This window comes from Microplitis demolitor, chromosome 7, assembly GCF_026212275.2.
Source record: "Microplitis demolitor isolate Queensland-Clemson2020A chromosome 7, iyMicDemo2.1a, whole genome shotgun sequence".
Taxonomy (NCBI): Eukaryota; Metazoa; Arthropoda; class Insecta; order Hymenoptera; family Braconidae; genus Microplitis; species Microplitis demolitor.
Genome location: NC_068551.1, coordinates 18,616,088 through 18,637,582, shown reverse-complemented (window position 1 = coordinate 18,637,582; position 21,495 = coordinate 18,616,088). Strand labels below are relative to the sequence as shown.

General features: G+C 29.0%; 5 protein-coding genes across 9 annotated transcripts; 3 read left to right on the top strand and 2 right to left on the bottom strand.

The window, feature by feature from the left end:
* Window positions 1–724: 724 nt before the first annotated feature.
* On the top strand, window positions 725–3,384 carry LOC103574164 (general transcription factor IIH subunit 4). Its single transcript, XM_008553556.3, has 6 exons — window positions 725–1,556; window positions 1,628–1,833; window positions 2,037–2,210; window positions 2,748–2,834; window positions 2,916–3,131; window positions 3,230–3,384. Exons 1-6 carry the CDS (start codon window positions 921–923, stop codon window positions 3,309–3,311), a joined length of 1,401 nt encoding a protein of 466 aa, XP_008551778.1. The 5' UTR covers window positions 725–920; the 3' UTR covers window positions 3,312–3,384.
* Window positions 3,385–3,399: 15 nt separating this feature from the next.
* On the bottom strand, window positions 3,400–6,114 carry LOC103574162 (cyclin-C). The gene is made up of 4 exons (XM_008553550.3): window positions 5,755–6,114; window positions 5,574–5,680; window positions 5,272–5,478; window positions 3,400–4,995 (listed from the first exon to the last, which is right to left on the bottom strand). Exons 1-4 carry the CDS (start codon window positions 5,784–5,786, stop codon window positions 4,541–4,543), a joined length of 801 nt encoding a protein of 266 aa, XP_008551772.1. The 5' UTR covers window positions 5,787–6,114; the 3' UTR covers window positions 3,400–4,540.
* Window positions 6,115–6,980: 866 nt separating this feature from the next.
* LOC103574163 (sprouty-related, EVH1 domain-containing protein 1) lies at window positions 6,981–15,101 on the top strand. 3 transcript variants are annotated; one of them, XM_053740894.1, is made up of 8 exons: window positions 6,981–7,070; window positions 7,149–7,211; window positions 7,373–7,924; window positions 8,958–9,291; window positions 9,409–9,577; window positions 9,848–9,906; window positions 10,049–10,623; window positions 10,814–15,101. In XM_053740894.1, exons 3-8 carry the CDS (start codon window positions 7,905–7,907, stop codon window positions 10,968–10,970), a joined length of 1,314 nt encoding a protein of 437 aa, XP_053596869.1. In that variant the 5' UTR covers window positions 6,981–7,070; window positions 7,149–7,211; window positions 7,373–7,904; the 3' UTR covers window positions 10,971–15,101. The 3 variants fall into 3 exon arrangements, with proteins under 3 accessions (XP_053596869.1, XP_053596870.1, XP_053596867.1); XM_053740895.1 differs by having other exon boundaries at window positions 7,149–7,537; window positions 7,594–7,924; XM_053740892.1 differs by having other exon boundaries at window positions 7,149–7,924.
* Window positions 15,102–16,398: 1,297 nt separating this feature from the next.
* LOC103574159 (adrenodoxin-like protein 1, mitochondrial) lies at window positions 16,399–19,187 on the bottom strand. Of its 3 annotated transcripts, none has more exons than XM_053740896.1 (5): window positions 19,120–19,187; window positions 17,587–17,795; window positions 17,421–17,472; window positions 17,106–17,353; window positions 16,399–16,684 (listed from the first exon to the last, which is right to left on the bottom strand). In XM_053740896.1, the coding sequence occupies exons 2-5, from the start codon at window positions 17,690–17,692 to the stop codon at window positions 16,581–16,583; spliced, it is 510 nt and encodes a 169-aa protein (XP_053596871.1). In that variant the 5' UTR covers window positions 17,693–17,795; window positions 19,120–19,187; the 3' UTR covers window positions 16,399–16,580. The 3 variants fall into 3 exon arrangements, with proteins under 3 accessions (XP_053596871.1, XP_008551768.1, XP_008551769.1); XM_008553546.2 differs by lacking the exon at window positions 19,120–19,187 and adding an exon at window positions 18,616–18,693; XM_008553547.3 differs by lacking the exon at window positions 19,120–19,187 and adding an exon at window positions 18,538–18,628.
* A 59-nt stretch (window positions 19,188–19,246) lies between these two features.
* On the top strand, window positions 19,247–21,492 carry LOC103574160 (methylosome subunit pICln). Its single transcript, XM_008553549.3, has 6 exons — window positions 19,247–19,336; window positions 19,415–19,541; window positions 19,604–19,749; window positions 19,831–20,007; window positions 20,539–20,634; window positions 20,709–21,492. Exons 2-6 carry the CDS (start codon window positions 19,423–19,425, stop codon window positions 20,825–20,827), a joined length of 657 nt encoding a protein of 218 aa, XP_008551771.1. The 5' UTR covers window positions 19,247–19,336; window positions 19,415–19,422; the 3' UTR covers window positions 20,828–21,492.
* The last annotated feature ends 3 nt before the right edge of the window (window positions 21,493–21,495 follow it).

Here is a 21,495-nt window from a genome sequence, read left to right as displayed (position 1 = left end):
AATTGTAACTGGAAGAAAGTTCCAGAGATGGCGTTTTTTAAATTCAAAATGTCGCGCGTTAATTTAAGAGAGTGTACTGTAACTGACTAGTGGAAATTTTTTTAATTTTTGAATAAATAGAACGTAAGTAAAGTAAAAATTAAAAATGCATATTTAAATCAATGGAAAATAAGCGCGCGCTTTTTTTTAAATTTCATTATTTTTATTTATTTATTTATTTAAAAGTTATAAATTTTGTGCTGCTACATTCACACTCATGAGTTTGGGCGGTTTCTCATGTCCCTAACGAAACGACGAAATTTCAAGTCCTCATAAGAAAGTGATATTTAATTAATGACGTAGTAATTAAAAATAGAAATAAATAGATTCTCTTACTTCAGATTTTTAATATAAAAGTACAACTTTACTCATTTTTTAAATTTTTATTTAGCTCAAAGTTATGTGATACTGAAATTAGCTGACGTCTAATAATTTTTTGAATTTTTTAAAAACTATAAATTTGAAAAAAAAAATGCAAATTATTTTTAAAATTTTCTACGTGCGCATATTTTTGTTTTTTTAAAATTAAATTCGAAAATTGATAATTGTCTGCTAACTTCAGGAAAAAAATTGAAGTTGTCTGGCCTAGACCTTACACTGCCATCTTCTGTTAAATTTCAATATGATTTTATAACTGATTATTGATTGAAGGTAAAAATTTTACTCGGCGGATTTCGGTCTTTAGGATAATGATAAACCTGAAAGTCAACAACTGAACATTAACTGTGAAAGTAAACAAAAAACACATTCGTAAAAATTATTTATTATTGATAAATTCAAAAGGTTTCCACGTGCTGAGTAGAATTCTTTGAATTATGTACCAATAGTATAAGAAATTGAAATAATAAGTAAAACAATTAGAGAAAATTTTAATTATCAGCATGTCATCACAAAGCGGTCAGAATCTTTTGCGTCCTTCGGGTTTGCAGTGCAAGGATTTGCATGAATATTTAAAAAGCAGACCTCCAGAAGTATTAAATAAACTTTATCACAACCCGCCAATATGTCTAGCAGTGTTTCGAGAGCTTCCTGAAATAGCGAGACACTACGTCATGAGATTATTGTTCGTCGAGCAACCGGTACCTCAAGCAGTTATAGCATCGTGGTGCTCAAAACTGCACTTTGATGAACATCAGCGAGTTGTGCAAGTGCTCAACGAATTAAATGTATGGAAAGAAGCTTCAATACCTGGTGGTTTGCCAGGATGGACGTTGAATTCCACGTTTAAAAAAAATTTGAAAATTGTTTTATTGGGTGGTGGGAAACCCTGGACTATGTCCAATCAAATGGAGACTGATAACAAGCCCAGAGATGTGGCCTTTTTAGATTCGTATGCTTTAGAAAGATGGGAATGTGTCTTGCACTACATGGTAGGATCTCAGCAGCAGGAAGGAATTTCTGCAGATGCTGTTAGAATTTTACTTCACGCTGGACTCATGAAAAGAGATGAAGAGGATGGTAGTCCAGTTATCACTCAAGCTGGTTTTCAATTCCTGCTTCTAGATACAGCATCACAAGTAATTTTTGTTTTAACAGTCATATATTTTCTTGCATCAATAATTGATTGTATTGAATTTTAAATGTCTAGGTCTGGTATTTTATACTCCAATACTTGGACACTATCGAAGCCAGAGGCCTTGATCTTGTAGAGTGTTTGACATTTTTATTTCAATTGAATTTTTCAACACTTGGTAAAGATTACAGTACTGAGGGTATGTCGGAAGGACTGTTGACTTTCTTGCAGCATCTTCGAGAGTTTGGACTCGTTTACCAGCGTAAAAGAAAAGCTGGAAGGTATTTTTTTAATTAATCACTCATACTAAATAATTATTACCATTTAAGATAGAAGACCTAGTGCTCGATTTCATGTATTTGTATTTTTATATTTAGTAAAATTTAGTAAATATAGATATGCAAATACATGAGTGATGGGGTACTAGTTCTCTGATCGGGTACTGGGTCTAATTATAAACTAATTATATTTTAATTTATTATAGATTTTATCCAACACGTCTGGCTTTAAATATTGCAACAGGTCAGAGTAAACCGCTGGCTAGAGATATTGAAAAAGAAGGATATATTGTCGTTGAAACAAATTACAGGGTGTATGCTTACACTTGTTCGAGTTTGCAAGTTGCATTGTTAGGTCTTTTTTGTGAAATGTTATACAGGTAATTTATTTATCATTTTTAATTTGAATTACACCTTTCATATTCAGTTTTTGTAAATAAATTCAATGTATGTAACAGAAAAGAACTGAGAAAAAGTAATGGTGTCATACTCGATATTAAGGGCATTCTCTTTTTAAAAATATTCAATGATTTTATATTGTCATAACCGTATTTAAAATTTATTAATTAATTAAAAGAAAATTACTTGCAGTTGTCATCAATAAGGGGTTAAACCAAATTTGTTAAATTTTCAGCCTGCAAAATTGTAAAATTCTCATAAAATTGACATGAAGATTTTACTGAAATTTACTTAACAAATTTTTTTGAACTCCCAATTGATGTCAACTATAAGTAATTTTTTTTTTCAATCTACATCTCAGCGAAATTGTCCTTTTTGCAATGCTTTAATTTTTTTAATTAATTGATAAAATTTTGATACACATATGACAGTTGTGATTGAAAATTTTTAAAAAGTGGGTGACACTGCCTGAAAATGGCCAGAAATTTCGTATTCAATATTAAATTTTTCATTTTTAGGTTTCCAAATTTAGTTGTCGCGATATTAACCCGAGATTCAGTACGTCAAGCTTTAAAAAGTGGTATAACAGCAGTTCAAATAATTGGGTAAGTTGAATTAAATTTACAAAAATATTTATTACTAATAATAAAATATTACAAATATATTGTTTTTGTTTTAAATAAAAGTTTTTTGCGTCAACATGCCCACGGTAAAATGATTGAAGCAGGCCCACCGACGCTACCACCAACAATTGTCGACCAAATAAAACTGTGGGAGAACGAGAGAAACAGGTTTACGTTTAGCGAAGGCGTTTTATATAGCCAATTTTTATCACAAACTGATTTTGAAACGTTACGAGATCACGCTTTATCAACTGGTGTACTTATTTGGCAGAGCGACAGGTTATTTATTTGCTTACAATCATTATTATTATCATCATTGAATCCATCAAGTCATAATGTGTAATTACTAATTACTTTTAAAAAAAATTTTATTACAGAAAACGAACAATGGTAGTTACCAAAGCCGGTCATGACGATGTCAAAAGATTTTGGAAGCGGTACTCTAAAGGCTCAAATTAATTTTCTTTATATGTAAATATAAATTATTATTACAATGTAATGATGAATTCTAGCAATAAATTTCATTTTTTTATATATAAATTCATTAATTACCTCATCGATCATCTTTCATTATTATTATAAATTCAAATTGTCTATCACTAAGACAAATACAAAAAAAATTATTTGTCATTTCACTTTTAAATGCGTAATTATTTAACTTAATTGATTATAAATTATTCAAGCTTAATTTTAATTAATGGCCTAGTATCCAGTTAATTAATCATTCCATCTATTAAGTATTTTTTTTAAATCTAATAACAGCTCAATAGATATCGAACTGTTAATTTTTTGAATTTAAAAAACCGTATGATTGATTTATGTCAACTACTTTAGATGGAAGAATGTAAAAAGATCAATACTTAGAAATTCAAACCACCGACTATTCATTTCCGGATAAAATACAAACAGATCTTTAGACAAAACATGCTGTTTGGAGAGAAAAGTAGTATACTGTGTGGCAAGGGATTAAACAACGATTTCAGACCAGGGTGAAGGCTGACATCAACCGCAGTCTGAAACCTACATTGGAACTTAGAGTTTCAGTGTCAGCAGTCAGTCAGAAAAAAATTAATTTAAAACCAATGGTGTCATCAACTCATAGCGTAAGCGTTAATTGTCATTTGCAATTTATAATTAAGCAGGAACTATAAATACTATTTATTGTTGACACTAATTTTTAAAAACTTAATCACAGACAGGACTGTCATTTACGTAAATAAAATAAATGCTCTGAAATTACTATTTAAAAAATGACAAGTATCAGAGTTTAATTGCGAAAGTCTTCAGTCAGCGGGCAGAAATAGTATTTTGTTCCCTCGGGACGAAACAAGTTTGTTTCTGCCCGCTGACTGAAGGCATTCACAATTTATGCGTTTACTAATTTTAATTCGCGGCATTGGACTAAAATCAGCTTCTTTCGACTGGCTACCACTTTAAGAGACACTAAAACTTCAAGTTTAAATGCTGGTATCATGAAAAAATATTTCACATGTATAATTTTTTTTCCGGAGATCAATAGTTGCGGAGCAAAAAATTGATTGACGTCTATTTATTACTATATTAACTTATTTTATATGACAATGATTAACATGGATGCATTTGTTAATTTTTATTAAATAAAAATGATAAATATATTAATCGAAGACGGACATTTATGCGGATTCATAAATGCCAAATTCATCGTCATGTCAGCGTTGCGGCGCTGCTTTAGGTTTTGGCATTTTAGCAAGTAAGCCCTGAATCTCTTTTTTCTCATCATATGTCTTCCACAGCTCATAGAGATTTATAATATAACGAGCTATTTCTTGAATTTTCTCCATGTCGGCATTAAGTTCAGCGAACCATGACTTCAAGTCTTTTTGCAGTATCACGCATGCAATCTGCAAGCATCCGATAGCTATCTGATAAGGAGGGTACAGAAGACACACATCAGTTCTCAGACTGTCATTGATGATTCTCCACGCCAGAGTAAGTAATTGATCGTCGGGTCCAACGTCTTGGATCAAAGTCAAAAGAGGTCGATACGGTTGGTAAACTATCAAACAACAGTCTAGATGTTCTAGAAGATAAAATTCACACTCCAGAATGTGGTTTGTGCGGTATGGAAACTCTTGAGTGTAGGCGTAATTAAATTTGTTTTTTACTGTAATAATTTGATTTTATTTATTATAAAGTTTACTTCCATCAATCGAGCAAAATTTAAATGCTCCAGTAAACATTGATTGTCTAATTAATAAATTTTTTTAGGCTCTCCCTCATTCTATCTCCACTAAAAACATCTCAGTCAAAATATATCAGGTAAAATATCTCAATTTTATATTTGAATGAGGCGTAAGTTGATATTTTTATATAGAGATATTTCACCTCATATATTTTGACTGAGATGTCAAGAGGGCTTACCATTTTTTTGAATACTTACCTACAGTTTGACATGTTGTTATTAAACGTGTATTTGATATAACACCAAATTCTTCAACTTTGGATGCTAAAAATACAGAAGTTGGCGCCAACAATAAAGGATCAATACATTTTAAACTATTTCTTGCGTAAAAACGTTTAAAATAAACTGTTGCTGTTGCTATCACTTGTTGACGTAATTTTAATTGTTCTCCAAGTACTTGAATTACTAAAAAAAAATTTTTCACAATAATAATTTTATTTTTTTATAAAATATTAAATATGTATTGAACTAATAAATTATTTAAATTTTAATTATCTTACAATTGGCAAAAAAAATAAATAATTTTTGATACTCTTCTTCATTCAGTATCGTAAGATCGAATTGTCGTTCTCTAATCAAATCTTGTTTGTCTAATAGCCATTGTTGACTGAAATAATGATCGAAATAATTAGTAACAACTACAATAATAATGTAATTTCAATTTACGGAGTTAAAACTTACTGATGTGAACTTTGCCAAAAGTTTCCAGCCATTGTTGATCAACACAGCCACAAACTAGTTATAATTATCAACAATAATTACAGTAAGCCATTTAAAATTTTTTCATCAACAAAATAAATAACAAATAATTAATATTTAATTAATCATTTATTAATTAATTAACTTAATTATTAATCACAGCTTTAAAAAATAGCCGATTGAAATATTTTGGAGTAAAAAATCGTTATAATTTTTTTTTCATCACCTAAATCATTTAACTCACGATCTATTTTAATGATAATTTATTAATTATTTATAAATTATAATTTATAATTATTATTTACAACAAAATTCTATTAAATTTACATTAACGTCACTTATTTTACACTCAAATCAGCTGTTTTTATTTTTAATTTTATTCAAAAACTCTAGAGGTCACTGACCACGTGCGTTAGCGCGCGCATTGAATTTTAAGCGGGAAAAATTCAAATTTAATAATACAGTACTTTTTATAATGAATACATGTTTTATAACTAATTATTAATTAGTATTAATTGTTTTTTTTTTAAATTATACATTTTTTTTTACAAAAATTTAAAAAAATTATTGCATGAAATTCATTTACAAAATTAAAATAATAATTATTTAGGTGATGACGAATCTTTTATTGACAAACATCCGGAGGTTTTTTTTTATCCAGGGTCATACGATCCTCTTTGTTAATTAGTATAAATTGAAATGATCCATTCGAGGCTTGCACAAATTCCTGGCAATTTCGACATTGTTACATTGTCATAATAAATAACAATAATAATTTTAAAAAACAAAATAAAAAAAAAAAAAAAAGAATAGCCTAGAATTTTATAATTCATTCACTCGATTAACTATTTAGTTTACGCATACCATAAATAGATTAAATATACGATCTAATAATAAATAATTAGAAAATAAAAACAATCAATAAATACCTGACCCATAATAAAAGTATCTAAGCTTTTATATGTAACGTTTTTTTTTTTTTTTACATATATATTTTATATTATAAGTTAACTTTACATACTTACGTAAAGTTATAAATATATATTTATAAAATAATGAAGCGTAAAAATGAATAAATAATAAAATAATAATGGAGGTAAATTTAAAACTGACAGATGATATTTCCTGAGTCATCGAACCAAACGTTTTATAAATTCTTTCAAACAAGATTCCCGGGTCAGATCTCATTCTTAGTCATTGATGCCAAGTGGTCAGTACATTTTCCATATATATAATTATATACACACATACATACTAAGTACATGTACATGTATGCTGCTGATTAACCTGCAGAGAAAGTAAAATAAAAATATAGTATAATATATAAGTATTTAATATAAATAATAATAAAAATATATTTATGGTTTAAATCTCAGATGACATGAGCAGTACAGGAGTAAAGAGAAATAGATATCACGTAACACGAGCATACAAAATGAGTAAGTGAATAAACAAATAATAAATAGTGTAAGTTTAAGAGAGAAAGTGACGGAGAGACGAGCAGCAGCAGGAGAAAGAGTTAGCTGGTGTATGTAGAGGGTACAGAGCATAACACAGAGCAGGCAGAGGCAGGATATACACAAGTTTGAGTTTGTTTTAGTTGAAGCAGTACAGGGATAGGATAAGGAGCAGAGCAGGCGTACTGGGTTTTAACGAGAACGAGTTGAATATAAGTAAAGTAAAGGCATAAAGAGAAAGAGCAAATGAAACTGTAGCGGTAGCGGTGATGGTTGATATGATGATATTGGTGATGGTGGTGGACGTGGTGAGTTTGTGTTGCCTGTAGCGAGTGTGCTGATGCTCATGTCAGAAAAGTTTCAGCGTGCCAATGGACAGTGGTGATGGTAGTGGTGTGCTGGTATAGGTGTATAAGGTACAGAAGACCAGCACCAGCACTAGCAGTCAGCAGTGTTGTGGTGGTAGGGTAGGGAGAAAAGCGTGAACGCGAACCGAGTAGCGAGAGCACGACGAGAGGGAGGAGTAGCGCTGCTTCCTGTTGTTGGCGTTAGCCTAAAAAAAGGTTCTACTAATGTAATAGTTGAATCTCAAGACCGAATGTATTCTCAATGCGACGAAAATGGTGAAGTGTGGCGAGAAGTGGGCATTGAGTAAGGCCTTGGACATTTCAAACCATGACAGAAGCCTCGGACGAGTAAGTTTTACTTTTGTAATGTATAATACCATATATTTATATATTAATCGTCTTCACAATCGACGACGACATTCTACTTTCAAGGGTGTTGTACCCATATCTCTGTACTTGGTAGTTATTGAGAACGTGTTTGTTTTTCTTTTGGGCTATGCCGCATTTTTATTTTTATTTTCATTTTAAATACTAACTGTTGTGTATATCACTTTAAATAAATATTTATGCTTATTATTTATTTATTTAACTTTAGATCTGTACTGGCTCGTGGTAGAGCTTGACGCGGTCCGGCCGATCAGTACTAATATTTAAATGCTGTTTGTTTTTGTTAATTTATGGAGGATAACTTTTATTGCAAGTGGTTTTAGTTTATAAACTTGGTGTAATTTAAATTGGTTCATCGGCCTAACCTTGACGGCGACGTCGTCGTCGAGGGAAATACCGATCGTTCGCCACCACTGACAAAACACCCACACACACCCTCTACTTGATCAACTGTAACACAGAGAGCACATAATATCTATCTATATACATGTATATATACATATATATAAATATATATGTATGTATATGTAGGACTGAGCACACGCTCTTGGAGCATTCATGAAGACAAGTCATGCGCGGGTGTGAGTGCGTGTGTGCACGTTGCTTGCTCGTTCATTCATCGAATCGATGTCAATGCGTACGCCTATTTTCCACATATTTCCTATATTTTAATTTTATATTTTATTTTATTATTTATTATTATTATTATTATTATTATTATTATTATTATTATTATTATTATAATAATCATGTTAGTTTTAAATGCTGGGTTATTAATTATTAATTGAGTATGCATCGACGTCGATTTTTATTATTGAGAGTTTTAGTGAGCTTTGAAGTGACATGAGTACTGAAGATGACTCTATGGACAGTGATCCGGGGTAGGGCGTTACGTTTTTTTTTTTTTTTAATTTTATAAGTTAATTAATTGAATTTAATTGAGCGAGTGATGGTGTCGTATTAATGACGATGGTGTTTAAATTTATTGTTACAGTGGTAACTATCTGGTGAGAGTTCAAGCCCAGGTGATGACGAGGGATGACAGCTCTGGGGGATGGGTGATATTGAGTGGTGGAGGCTTAGCCAACGTCTCAGTAAGACGACGAGTAACCTCCTCCACAAGTGGAATACCACATCCACCTGGCAGTACCAATGGCACCAATGTACCTGGTATCACTGCTGTCATCTCTCCGTCATCATCAAACACTCAAAACTCTACGCCTGGGACAGTTGCCTCCTCCGCTGGCCATGGATCCAGCACTTCGCCACCCAGTGCCAAGAGAAATCACGAGTATTTTATTTACGGCAGAAGAATCAAGGACCAGTCGGTACGTTTTAATTTATTTTATTTTATTGGTTATAATTATTACTGTTGTAGTAAGTGGGCTAATTTATGAATGAGATAGTGATGGGAATTTGAATTTTTTATGCCTCGCTGGCAACAGGTTGTTCTGAGCTGCACAATCAAGAAGGACTTCCAGTACAACAAGGTGATGCCGACGTTCCACCACTGGTGCACGGGGGAGAAGAGGTTCGGACTGACGTTCCAGACAGCCGCTGATGCCCGTGCCTTCGACAAAGGTGTTCGCCGAGCAGTAGAAGAACTGTTGGAAGGTGATTGATAATCTACGATTAATCATCTACTACTCACTTGACATTTCAACGCCGAGTGTTTCATTTTCACCTATTTAACGCTTTATTGTCTTGTCTATCTGCTATTCTTTGGATTACCTACTTACTTGGTAAGATCTACAGTAGAAGCTTTTATTTGATTTTTTTTTTTTTTACTTTTTTTTTTAAATTAAAATTTTTTTTCTTTTTTTTCACTAATCTAACTCGCTTACTCCTCATCTGCTAATTCAATACATCAATAATATTTAACAGGGCTCACCGATTCATCATCACCTGCAATTCCAGACGCCGGTGACGACGGTGTTTTCATGGTACGTATTATATAATACGATCCATCACCACCATATTATTATTATTACTATTATTATTATTACCACAAATATTAATTAAAGTGAATTATCAACAAACATAAAAATATTAATACTCTTAATGTTTATTGATGATGTATTTTAGACAGTGAACCTCCCAGCAGAGCCACCGGATCCACGACAATCCTCAGATCCACCTCGTGGAATAGTACGTGTACCAAATTATCATTCCCAATGCCCAGAGTTGCCGGATCCGCATAAATCCAGTTCAATTCACTGCATAAGCGGCGGCCCATCGGTCAAGGTCCCACAAAGCCATCATCCCCTCGAGTCCAGTGGCGACGTAGCGTCCGATAATTATTCCTACGTCCAGCTCACGACTCTCAATCATGATTATCTTTATCCCGTGATCGACGAACACAAGACCGATCGAAGTCCCGTGGAGCGACGTCACTCTTCCGGTTCGCTCAAGAAACCCGACATAATTGTATCGCAGCCAACCAAGAATACAAGTAAACAGCAGCGTGGTAGTGCCAGACTTAAGTGTCGGCATTGCCAGGAAATGTATATGGAGCATCAAAACCCTCGAGGATCGTGTGAGTACGCGCCCGATGCCGTTAAAAATGGTATTGCCACAGTATCCTGTCTCTTGTGTGCTCGCTGTATGCTCTATCACTGCATGAGCGACGCCGAGGGAGACTTTTCACAAAATCCTTGCAGGTAATTTTTATTTCAATTCTTTCTCCACCTGACATCAGTAATTTATTAACACAACATCATCTATTAACACTTTATTCTCTGTTTTATATATTACGCTTCATATTATTATTATAATCCGTTACTGTATTGGTTTTATTGACGTATTTATTATTAAATGTAATTATTTAATTATTAAATCGATTAATTTCAGTTGTAGTACAGACGAAGGATGCTGCCGGCGATGGTTCGGCCTGGCTTTACTCTCACTAATAGTTCCATGTCTATGGATGTATCCACCACTGCGTGCTATCCACTGGTGTGGGATGAGCTGCGGCATTTGCGGAGGCCGTCATCATCCATCAGAATAACGTGAGGGACCCTTTGATATCTCTGGACCGTTTACGATAACAGAGCCGCAGTATCAATCGACACGCGGTGCCGTGGCAAATGTATATGAATGCCATGATTTGAGTATGGGACGGTGCCAGAGATACCAAAGGGGCAGACAGCTTCCAGTTCACGCGCTCATACATCAGCGTCATTTGTGAGTACTTTCAAATGAATTCTTCAGTGTCCTCGTCAATGTCCTCCTCTACGTCTTCGTCGACACCGTTGTCTTTAGATTATATGACCTTTAACATTACAGCAGAGTTTATATATATATATATATATATATATATATATATATATATATATATATACTTAGTGCTTATGTACTAGCGGGAGAAGGTAAAGAAGCTGGTTATGAAACGGCAAGAGGAGGTAATGAAACAGGAAGAAAAAGATTTATGAGTACTAGTTGAAGATGAAGTTTAAGTTTAAGCTAAGGGTAAAAATCGAGTAATGCGGAGGTGGATAATGTTGAAGTAATTACAATTACATATGAGTTTTAACTGACTATGACAACGATTTGCTCTCTTAGTTTGTTGTATAATTTATTGGGCAAATTATCTCATGCCGATAATAATTACAGCAAATCGACATCCTGATCGTTAACGATTTTAAAATATTGGCCATGACTTTTATTAATTTTTTAAGAAAGTTTTTTAAAAAAATTAATTTATGCTTTACGTTGCAATTTTTATTTAAAACTGCTTCCTATTGTATACTTTCTTCGTTTTTTTTTGTTTTTTTTTTTTTTAACAATTTTTCTATTCTATTTAATAATTTTATTGAAGACTTTTTTTTATAAAAAACGTTTTTTCAGATATTTGATATTTTGTCTATTACTATTACAATAATGATAATAATAATTATTATTAATATTTATATTATTTTACATATGTGTCATGATTAATTTATAAAACTATATAAATTTGCTTGTGATTAATTTCTTCGTGTGTTTTAACAATGTTAAGAAACTCCAAAGAGAATTAATGGAAAGCTAGATACATTCATGAATGTAATTGAACGGTGCGTGGGTGTAAAATAATTTACCAGACACTGAGAAACACTCAATCTTGATCTAGTGAATTTTATGGTACAACTGTTTTATTTATGACAAGGAAAAACATCTTTTTATTTATCACAAAAACGATAATAAATAATAATAACTTTATTTGTTATTACTTATTTATTTATTTATATATTTATAGTTTTTTTTTCATTAACATTATATATTTTAACTAACATTAAAAAAGTCGCAAAGCTCAATTTTATTTTTGCACAAAGTTAATAAAAATATTTAAGTGGCTATTATTTTAAATAGTATATTGTGTGACGATGGATAAAACAACGATTTCAGACCAGGGTGAAGGCTGACATTACCCGCAGGTGGAAATCGTGTTTCGTCCTGGGTTACACACTAAATTATTCATGATTACCTGCATTGGAACTCAAAGTTTCAGTGTCAGCAGCCAGAAACGAGTTAATTTAAGACCAATGGTCATCAACTATTAGCGTAAGCGTTAATTGTCATTTGCAATTTATAATTAAGCAGAAACTATAAATACTTTTTATTATTGACACTAAATTTTATAAAACTTAATCACAGTCAGAACTGTCATTTACATAAATAAAATTAATGCTTTGAAATGACTATTAAAAAAATGACAAGTATCAGAGTTTAAATTGCGAAAGTCTTCTGTCATTATTTGTTTGTTCCGTCGGGACGAAACAAGTTTACTTCTGCTCGCTGACTGAAGGCATTGACAATTTACGCGTATGCTAATATTATTCGCGGCATTGGACTGAAATTAGCTTCTTTCGATTGGTTGTCAAGACACTGAAACTTTAAATTTCGATGCTGGTATCATGGAATAGTTTATTACACACCTAGAGAGGAAAGTAGGACATTCCGACTCGTGTGTATAGTTATTTTCACCATACCCTCACTGAAAGTTTATATTCCTGCCCTGTTTATAGAGAAGAAAATCGTTCTTTTATGAGGAAAATGACGAAAATTAGCACATGCGCCATTCTTTCCTCAAATAGCGACAAAAGTATAAACTTTCAGGTGCCGATCTGGTGAAAAATCATATAGACACCACGGAGGCAGGTAGGACGTCCTAATACCCGTGTTTGAAATGTTCTACTTTCCTCCCTAGCTGTGTAATATACCATAAATGTCATGGACATAATTTTAAATTGCAATCAAAGGCCGGCAATCAAATTGAATTTCTGGATTTTAGATTTCTAATTACGTTTTAAATATTTACGGGACTCGTATGATGAAAATCTTCCAAGGAAGTTCGTTTCGCGCATTTTCTCCAAAGCTGGAAAAATCGATGTAATGATAATAAATTATTAAATTGATAGAAATATAAATTCGAGGAATTTGTCGTGTACTGCCCAGGTTTAAAAGTAAATGAATCTCCAGATATAAAAATAAATAAAATGGTTCCCCGCTCTATGTCTCTAGTATTCTAGTGAACCCCCGAGCTTTCAGTGTACAATTTACTGGGTACGAAAAAAAAAACTTTAGAAAAACGTACGTAGTTAATAATTAATTAATTAATAATAATAATATTAATTTAAGAAATATAAATTAAAATAAAAAAAAGTGAAGAAAATTTTTCTCCCTGAATTTAACATACGCGTAATTTATTATTATATAATAATGTATGTGTATGATTATGTATGCGTGGTATATAATGATAGAAAAAAAAATTAAATGAATAAATAAGATAATGTTTTATGTAAAAATTGAGGTAGTGTGTAAGTGATTAAATTAAGTAGTATTGCTAAGAACCATTGAGTATTTCTTATAATATCGATTTGTTTCCCTTAAAGAACGCAACCGGAAACACAATGAAGCTTTAATGTCGCTTAACTTCGAATTTTAATTACAATTAACACACGTCTGTCATTAATTAATTTATAATTTTATTAATTTACTTATTAATTCATTATAATTTTGTCATTTATTATTTTTAATTAACTTGTCATTTAAAAATTAATTGCGTTGAAACTCAATTGCAATCACACATAAAAAATGAATTGTAATTTGCGATAAAAAAAAATTAATAATAAATATGTAAACAAAAATAAGTACAGCCAATTAAATAAAATGAATAATTATTTTTTTTATTTAAGTAATGAAGATTTATTTTAATTGTATGCTTTTTTTATTGGTTGTATCATGGAGCAAAATACTTACATTTATTTAAAATTGAAAGGAAATGATGAGTAAAAAAAATGTAAGTACGAATGCTTCTTTAGATTATAAAAAAGAATAATAAGAATGAATATTAAAAAATAAAATAAAATAAATAAAAAGAAGAACAAACGTTAGTGTATTCGATTTTATATTGACTTTTTTACAGTTTTGTATGTTAAAAATGTTAAATATGTACTCTTGAAGGCTCACAAGAGTACACTATTATCATTTTTTGCTTTAGGATATCACGTTTTAGAGTTAAAAATGTTATTTTTTACACTCCTATGCACATCCATTTTAAAATTTTATTAGTTTACTAGACGACAAAATTTTAAAATAAATTATTAATATTTAAATATAAATAACTATTTAAAAAGTAATAAATAAATAATCATATTATTAAATTATTGTACTGAATGTATAAATATTTAAATGACAAGCTGAGGAGAAAAAATATTTAACACTTGAAGGATCTGTTGGAATTATATTTGATATAAAAAAAGAAAAAAATTATTAAAAAAAAAAAAATAGTAATAATAATTATTTGAAATAAATATTTTTATTTTTCCGTGTAATTATTGTACGTGCCGAGATAATTCGGTGCACTTTTGAGATTAAGTGGTGATAATATTTAATTAAAATGAAAATACGCTTGTCGTTTTGTGTCATAAAAATTTAAATTACAATTTATATAAATTAATTTTTAAATTCATTATATTATAAATTATTCAATCATTGGACTTCCTATTAAAATATTTGGTTTCTATTATTATTATTATTATTATTATTATATATATATATTTTTTTTCATAAATTTTAATACTTTTAGATAATTTTCATTTAATAATTAATATTTTCAATTAAAATTAAAATATCGCGATAATTAAATGATTTATTTATTTGAATAATTTTTTTCTCAACATAAATTTAAATATTTAAAAAAAAAGTAAATGAAAAAATTATACATTTTTGTCGATCATGTAAATATATAATGTATTGTTTACTGCCATAATTAAAAAATTGTTTTAAATAAAATATAGTAATTTAAATTTTTGAATTTTGAAATTTGTTAAAAAATTTATAAATAATATTTTTAATCGATTTAAATAAAGTGAATTTAATTGTTAATGTAACGTTAATTGTACACGTAAACGAGTATATAATTTTTGTCAAATGAATTAATAAGAAATACGATAACGTTATAATTAAAAAAAAAATATATATATTAATTAATAATGATATAATGAATATTTAAAATAAAAATGAAAATATCTAATCCTTTTAATTTATGAATAAGTACAAAAAAACTATTTTCTCAATAAGTCCGTTGTGATGACTACCAAATGATACGAGTGTAATCGTCTTTTTTATTTTCATTTCTCCGGGTTATTAATTAATTAAATAAAATGAATTATTGATAAAATTATTCAAAAGACGATAACACGCGATTATTTAATGGAAGTACTGGGTAAAAATGTATAAATGTATTTGCGAATGATTGTTTAATTTTTGTTTATTTTAAAAAATGCTTCTTGTAAAAATGTATGTCTGTTAATAAAACGAAAAAGTGTTTAAATATTTTATGAAAGAAAAAAAAATTAAATTATAAATCGATGAACAAATACAAAAAAAAATAATAATAATAATGATAAACGTGTCTATAAATTATATATCGAACTTATATAACGCATATTTACTATATATTAAATAAAATAATTATTTTATGAAAAAGTAAATGAGAAAGCGACATAAATGTATTTAAAAAAATTTATAATTAGTGGGTATAAATTTAATCGGAGACTATCGGAATTATTGGACTTGATGTCTACCGCAAGTAAAATAAAATTAAAAAAATAATAAATTATAAAACATTTAAAATAAAATAATATTAATGTAATTTAAAAATGTGGTAGCGAAATGTGTCATGAGCTTTTTTCTCTCTTGATGAATCCCAATATTTATTTGGGCTTCTTCCAAAATAATATTAATATATATATAATATTAATGTTAATGTTACTGCAAGACCCATCGAATAAGATTTAAAATTGATAAATAAATAAATTCATTATATCATAAATGTTTAAATATTGTATCATTGTAATTAAACAGATAATAAATATAATTATGTAACATAATCTCCCATGTACGGATAAATAAATATATTGTATCATTATGAAATATTTATCAAATATTTTTATTAAAATATCCTTTATGTTTTTAAATATGTCGTTATTAATTTTAAATGTTAAATAGTTAAATTAATACTTAGACTATTATTAACTACATTTGATTATAAACAATAATTGCATAACATTGTTTGCATTATTAAAGTGTCGTATTTACATTATTTTAAATTTATAAACCAGTAATACTATATAATTTAATGGGGAGCTGGTGTATGACCATCGACGTAAAAATTCCTCGTAGCTTTTGGTAATTCGAGTCTAATTCCCTCGAGTTCTTTTGTTAAAATTATTTGACAACCTGTTAAAATATTTATATGATTTGTAATTTATTTTAGGTCATGAGAAGATAAATATATTAATCAATATCCAAGTTTATTACGGGTATTGAGGACAACTAATTGATTATTGACTTTAAAGTTCTTTAAGTTTAAATTTAAATATACGGTCATCAATTGTATTGTAAAAAGTTGAAGTTTTTGGTTGATGACCGTCTATTCAAATTTTAACTTGACTAATAATCAATCAAATTTGAGAATTTAAAAAAGTCACAATAATAAAATGGCGAAACGTCGTTTAAAAAAATAAATGTTCTGATTAATTAATAAACTAATTGTGCATAATACCCATGAGAAACTTGGATATTTACATATTCTAGACGTGATCAAGATTTTTTAGGATTTAAAATTCAAAATTATTGAGAATTGAGTGTTTCTTTTTACCTAGTCGTGAATTTTCTTTTAAAAAAGGAGCAAGATCCAATAAATCTTCTTCCTTTTCAGTCGCCTCTGGAATTTTATCTAAGTAATTATGATCAACGTAAATATGACATGTTGAACATGCTAAAGAAGCTTCACAAGCTCCTTCGATCTCGATATTATATCGGTGTGCTAAATATAACACATTATCACCAACTTTTCCTTTAACTTTTATTTCTTTTTCATCTTTATCTACAAAAACAACATTTACTCTAAAACAAATAAAGTTGATTATTAAAGTAAATGATAAAATTGTAAATTAATTTTTTTATTACTCACATTTCATCTGGTGATTTAGGATCTTGCCATTCATATTCTCCGTTACTTAAACCTTAAATATATAAATTATTATTAATTATTTGAAACAATTACAAATAAAAAATTTAAAAAAACATTTTTCCCGCGTAAAAATAAGGAGTGTGTTTTAATTGAAATAAATACTTACGACTTGTTGTTTGAATACATCGATTACTTGATTTAATTAAATTTTTAATTAATGAAGGATCGTTTCTATTAATACAACGAAGTATAAAAGTCTTCAGTAATGTCATTGTACTTTTTTTAAATTTTATAAATTTATTTTAAGGTTATATTTAAGTCATTTGAGTTCCACAGAGAGCACGCGTAATACTTTTATTTTTTATTTCACTTATACTGAAATATAAAAGTTTTTAAAAATATATATGTATTTTTTTTATCAGTAGCAGACTGTTGTGCCATCTTGTTGATCTTTAAATATTTTTAAAACTAATGAATTGTAATTAAAAAAAAAAGAAATTAATTACTAAGTTCCTTTGAATAAATGCAAAAAACAAAAAACTGATGCCAGATAAATGTTAAGATACTAAAAGTAGCCGATAATTTAAAATTTTATTGTTTTTGATTACCAAGTTAATTGTCATCATAAAAATTAAAAAAAAAATATATACAATAACACGTGGATTTTTTAAAAATTTTTCTATCAATATTTATTTTGTTTATTAAAAGTAAATGAAATTTTTTAATGCCTGTCACTTTCGGTATCATAATATTATTTAATTTGAATTTCAAAATTATGTTAATTTTTTATTTGAATAAGAAAGTCATTCAACTTAAAAATTTATAACAGCGAAATCAGCGAACTGAAACGTTTAGTTTTTTTAAATAAACAAATTCAATATTGATTCAAAAAAAATGTTTTCAAGTTCACGCTCAAGTTTTTTAAAAATCTGCATGAGTGTGAATGTAGCAGACATTAGAAAATTTATAAATTTTAAATGAACAAATAAATTAATTACAATGAAATTGAAAAAACGCGCGTATGGATTTTACATTTTTTAAATTTTTACTCTGCTTACATTTTATTAACTTATTCTAAAATTTAAAAAATTGACAATTGTCTGCCACATTCACTCACATTCATAAATCTGTATATTATAAAATTATTTTTTTTATTAATATGTAATTTGTTTAAGAAAACACAAAAGTCACGCACGTCTTCTTCTTTCAGTTTCATAAATAATTCAAACACTCCCGCGAGGAATAAATTGACATCTGATAAATCCGCAAGTTCGACCAACTTAGCACGTTTTCCATGAGAGTCATAATAGAACTAGTAGTAAAAACTGGAGTTATCCTCTCACAGACAAACAATTATCAATAATAAATAAACTAAATATAACCAAAAAAAGTTGAAATATTTATTTTAATTATAATTATTATTTATTTAAATAATTATCTTTGTTTATTCAGATGACTGACTAACCGGTTGAACTTGTCGCTTACTGCAGTCGCTAAATAAATAGAGTTCAATAAATTTACATACTTACTAACTATATCACTATATATCTAAATATAGAGATCACATTGAAAAATAATTTTTCGAAATTTTTGGTAAACAAAAAGTAATAAATTGCACTAGTGTACACAAGGTAATTAAACAATTGTAATTTCATTTAAAAATAACGAAAAATCGTATTTAAATTTTATTTTTACTCACACAATGTTATTTTTTTATTTTATTTTTATGTAAAGTTTTAAATAACCTAAAGTTTAACTCAATGTGTGTAACTGTAATTCAAGAACAGTAAAGTAAAGACTCCAGTTTTTGAGTGAAGGATAATTTGTCATTTATCAAGTTGTGATAAATTTTTGTCCGCATTATAATAATTATCAAGACTGATAACTCTAATAATTAAATTATAATTAATAAAAGTGTAAGTAAACATCAGAATTTATGTTTTCATTTTTTAAAAAATAAATTCAGTCAATTAATTTTTTTTTTTTGTTGACAGATTAAATCATGGTTGTACTGAGTAATTTTTTGGCACCTCAAGAAGGTGTTCGACATGAAGAACAAAACACGACAGTTTATATCAACGACAGGGAGGTGGGGAAAGGTACACTTTACATAACAGAGAGGTAAGGGCTTCAGAATTATTAGTTTTATTGTTTTTTGAATAATTAATTGATGTTTTTTTCAGTTTACTGTCATGGGTAAACAACACAACACAGCAGGGGTTTTCTCTAGAGTATCCTCACATTTCTCTCCACGCAATCTCACGAGATCAACAAGTTCACCCTAGACAGTGTCTTTACGTGATGGTTGATGCTAAAGTTGACCTTCCTGGTAATAAAACTGACCAATCAAATTTTATTTATTTAATTAATTAAATAATTACTAAATTTTTTTAAATGAATAATTGTCTAGATGTTGAAGTCGTGCAACAGAATGAAGATAATTCTGGAGATGACGACGATAACTCAGAGACCGTGATGACTGAAATGAGGTTCGCACCCGACAACGTTCACAACTTGGACGCCATGTTCCAAGCGATGAATGTTTGCCAGGCATTACATCCTGATCCTAATGAAAGTTTTTCTGATGGTAATTTATTTATTAATAATTATTTAAAAACCTTTTTTTTATTCATTAAATTCAAAACTACAATTTGATTAACGACACTAAATAATTGCGATGATAAAGTACGAGGTGTAGATTAGAGCTTTACTCATAGGCAAAATACTCTAGTCTGGATGAAATATTAAAAGCGCTGTGGTAAGTCCAGGGTTTGGATACGTTCAAGGCGTGGGTTTGCTTCTGAGCTTTAGGAAGTCTTTCATTAGGGGATTCGGATGTTTGTGGAGACTGGCTTGGTATTTTATGCTGTAACGCGAGAATTAGATACGAACCACGAGGCGTTGATGATGGCTCTAAGAGTCTTGGATTAAAATCACTGAAAGATTTCGACGTTACTAGTGCTTACGGTGCCCCAAAGTTAGATGCCAGAGGTCCAAATTGGTTTTAGGATGGTCTTATAAAAATGATAGACTATGGCGAAATTTTTTGAAAATTCTATAAGGACAAATGCAACATATAGATTATATGAAATCTACTAATACTATTATTCTTATTTAGCTGAAGAAGACATTTATCAAGATGCTGAAGAAGATGAAAAGTACGGAGATGCATATGAAGTTGGACATGTCGACGCTCCTTACATTTTACCTCCCGGTAATAAATTTTATCATCTATTTTATCAGTTAACAATTTAATAATAATTATTATTGTGGCAATTTATCTAATAGAGCAAATAGGAAATAATCAAAACGGAAACGGAAATGGAAACGAAAATGGTAATGATGTCGAGGACATGGACATCGATGCTGCTAGGTATGAAGACGCTGAAGACGCCGACGACTCGTAAAATATTAATGACTAAACTTCAAATCGAACTGGCTATAATCAATACTGCACTTTGATAGTTTAGATCAATGCTACTCACAGCAGTAATTAATATATCAAAAAAAAATTATAATAACAACATGATACAAAGAAAAAGTATTCCACCCTAGAATATCACTTAAAACATTAATTACATTAGTTACTGTACAATTAAAACGTACAATGCATTTTTTTTCTTTTTCAAGCACTAAACTTTATTTATATTCATTTTGTACATGGCAATAGTGTCTCATGATATGAGAACAATAAAATCATTAACATGATAACACTGACAGTTATTAAATAGCATGGCATAAATTCGTTTTTTATTTTATTATTATTTAAACTTATGTTTTATCAACAATTACTATTCATTAGCAATTAGTAATCACAGAGTAAGATTTTATTTTTTCTTTAGTCTATTTTAATTTTTTTACTCTAATACTTAATTACATTTAAGTTATTGATGATAAAAAATAAGTACATCTTTGGGTACTATTCGTAAAAAATAAAAAAAAAAATTATACAACTAAATATTTTATTAATTAATCAAATTAACATTTATTTAAATTAATTTTTTTTTATATGAAATATATTCGTAAACAAAAAAGAAAAATATTTTTTAATAATAAATTTCTTTGAGCTCAATGA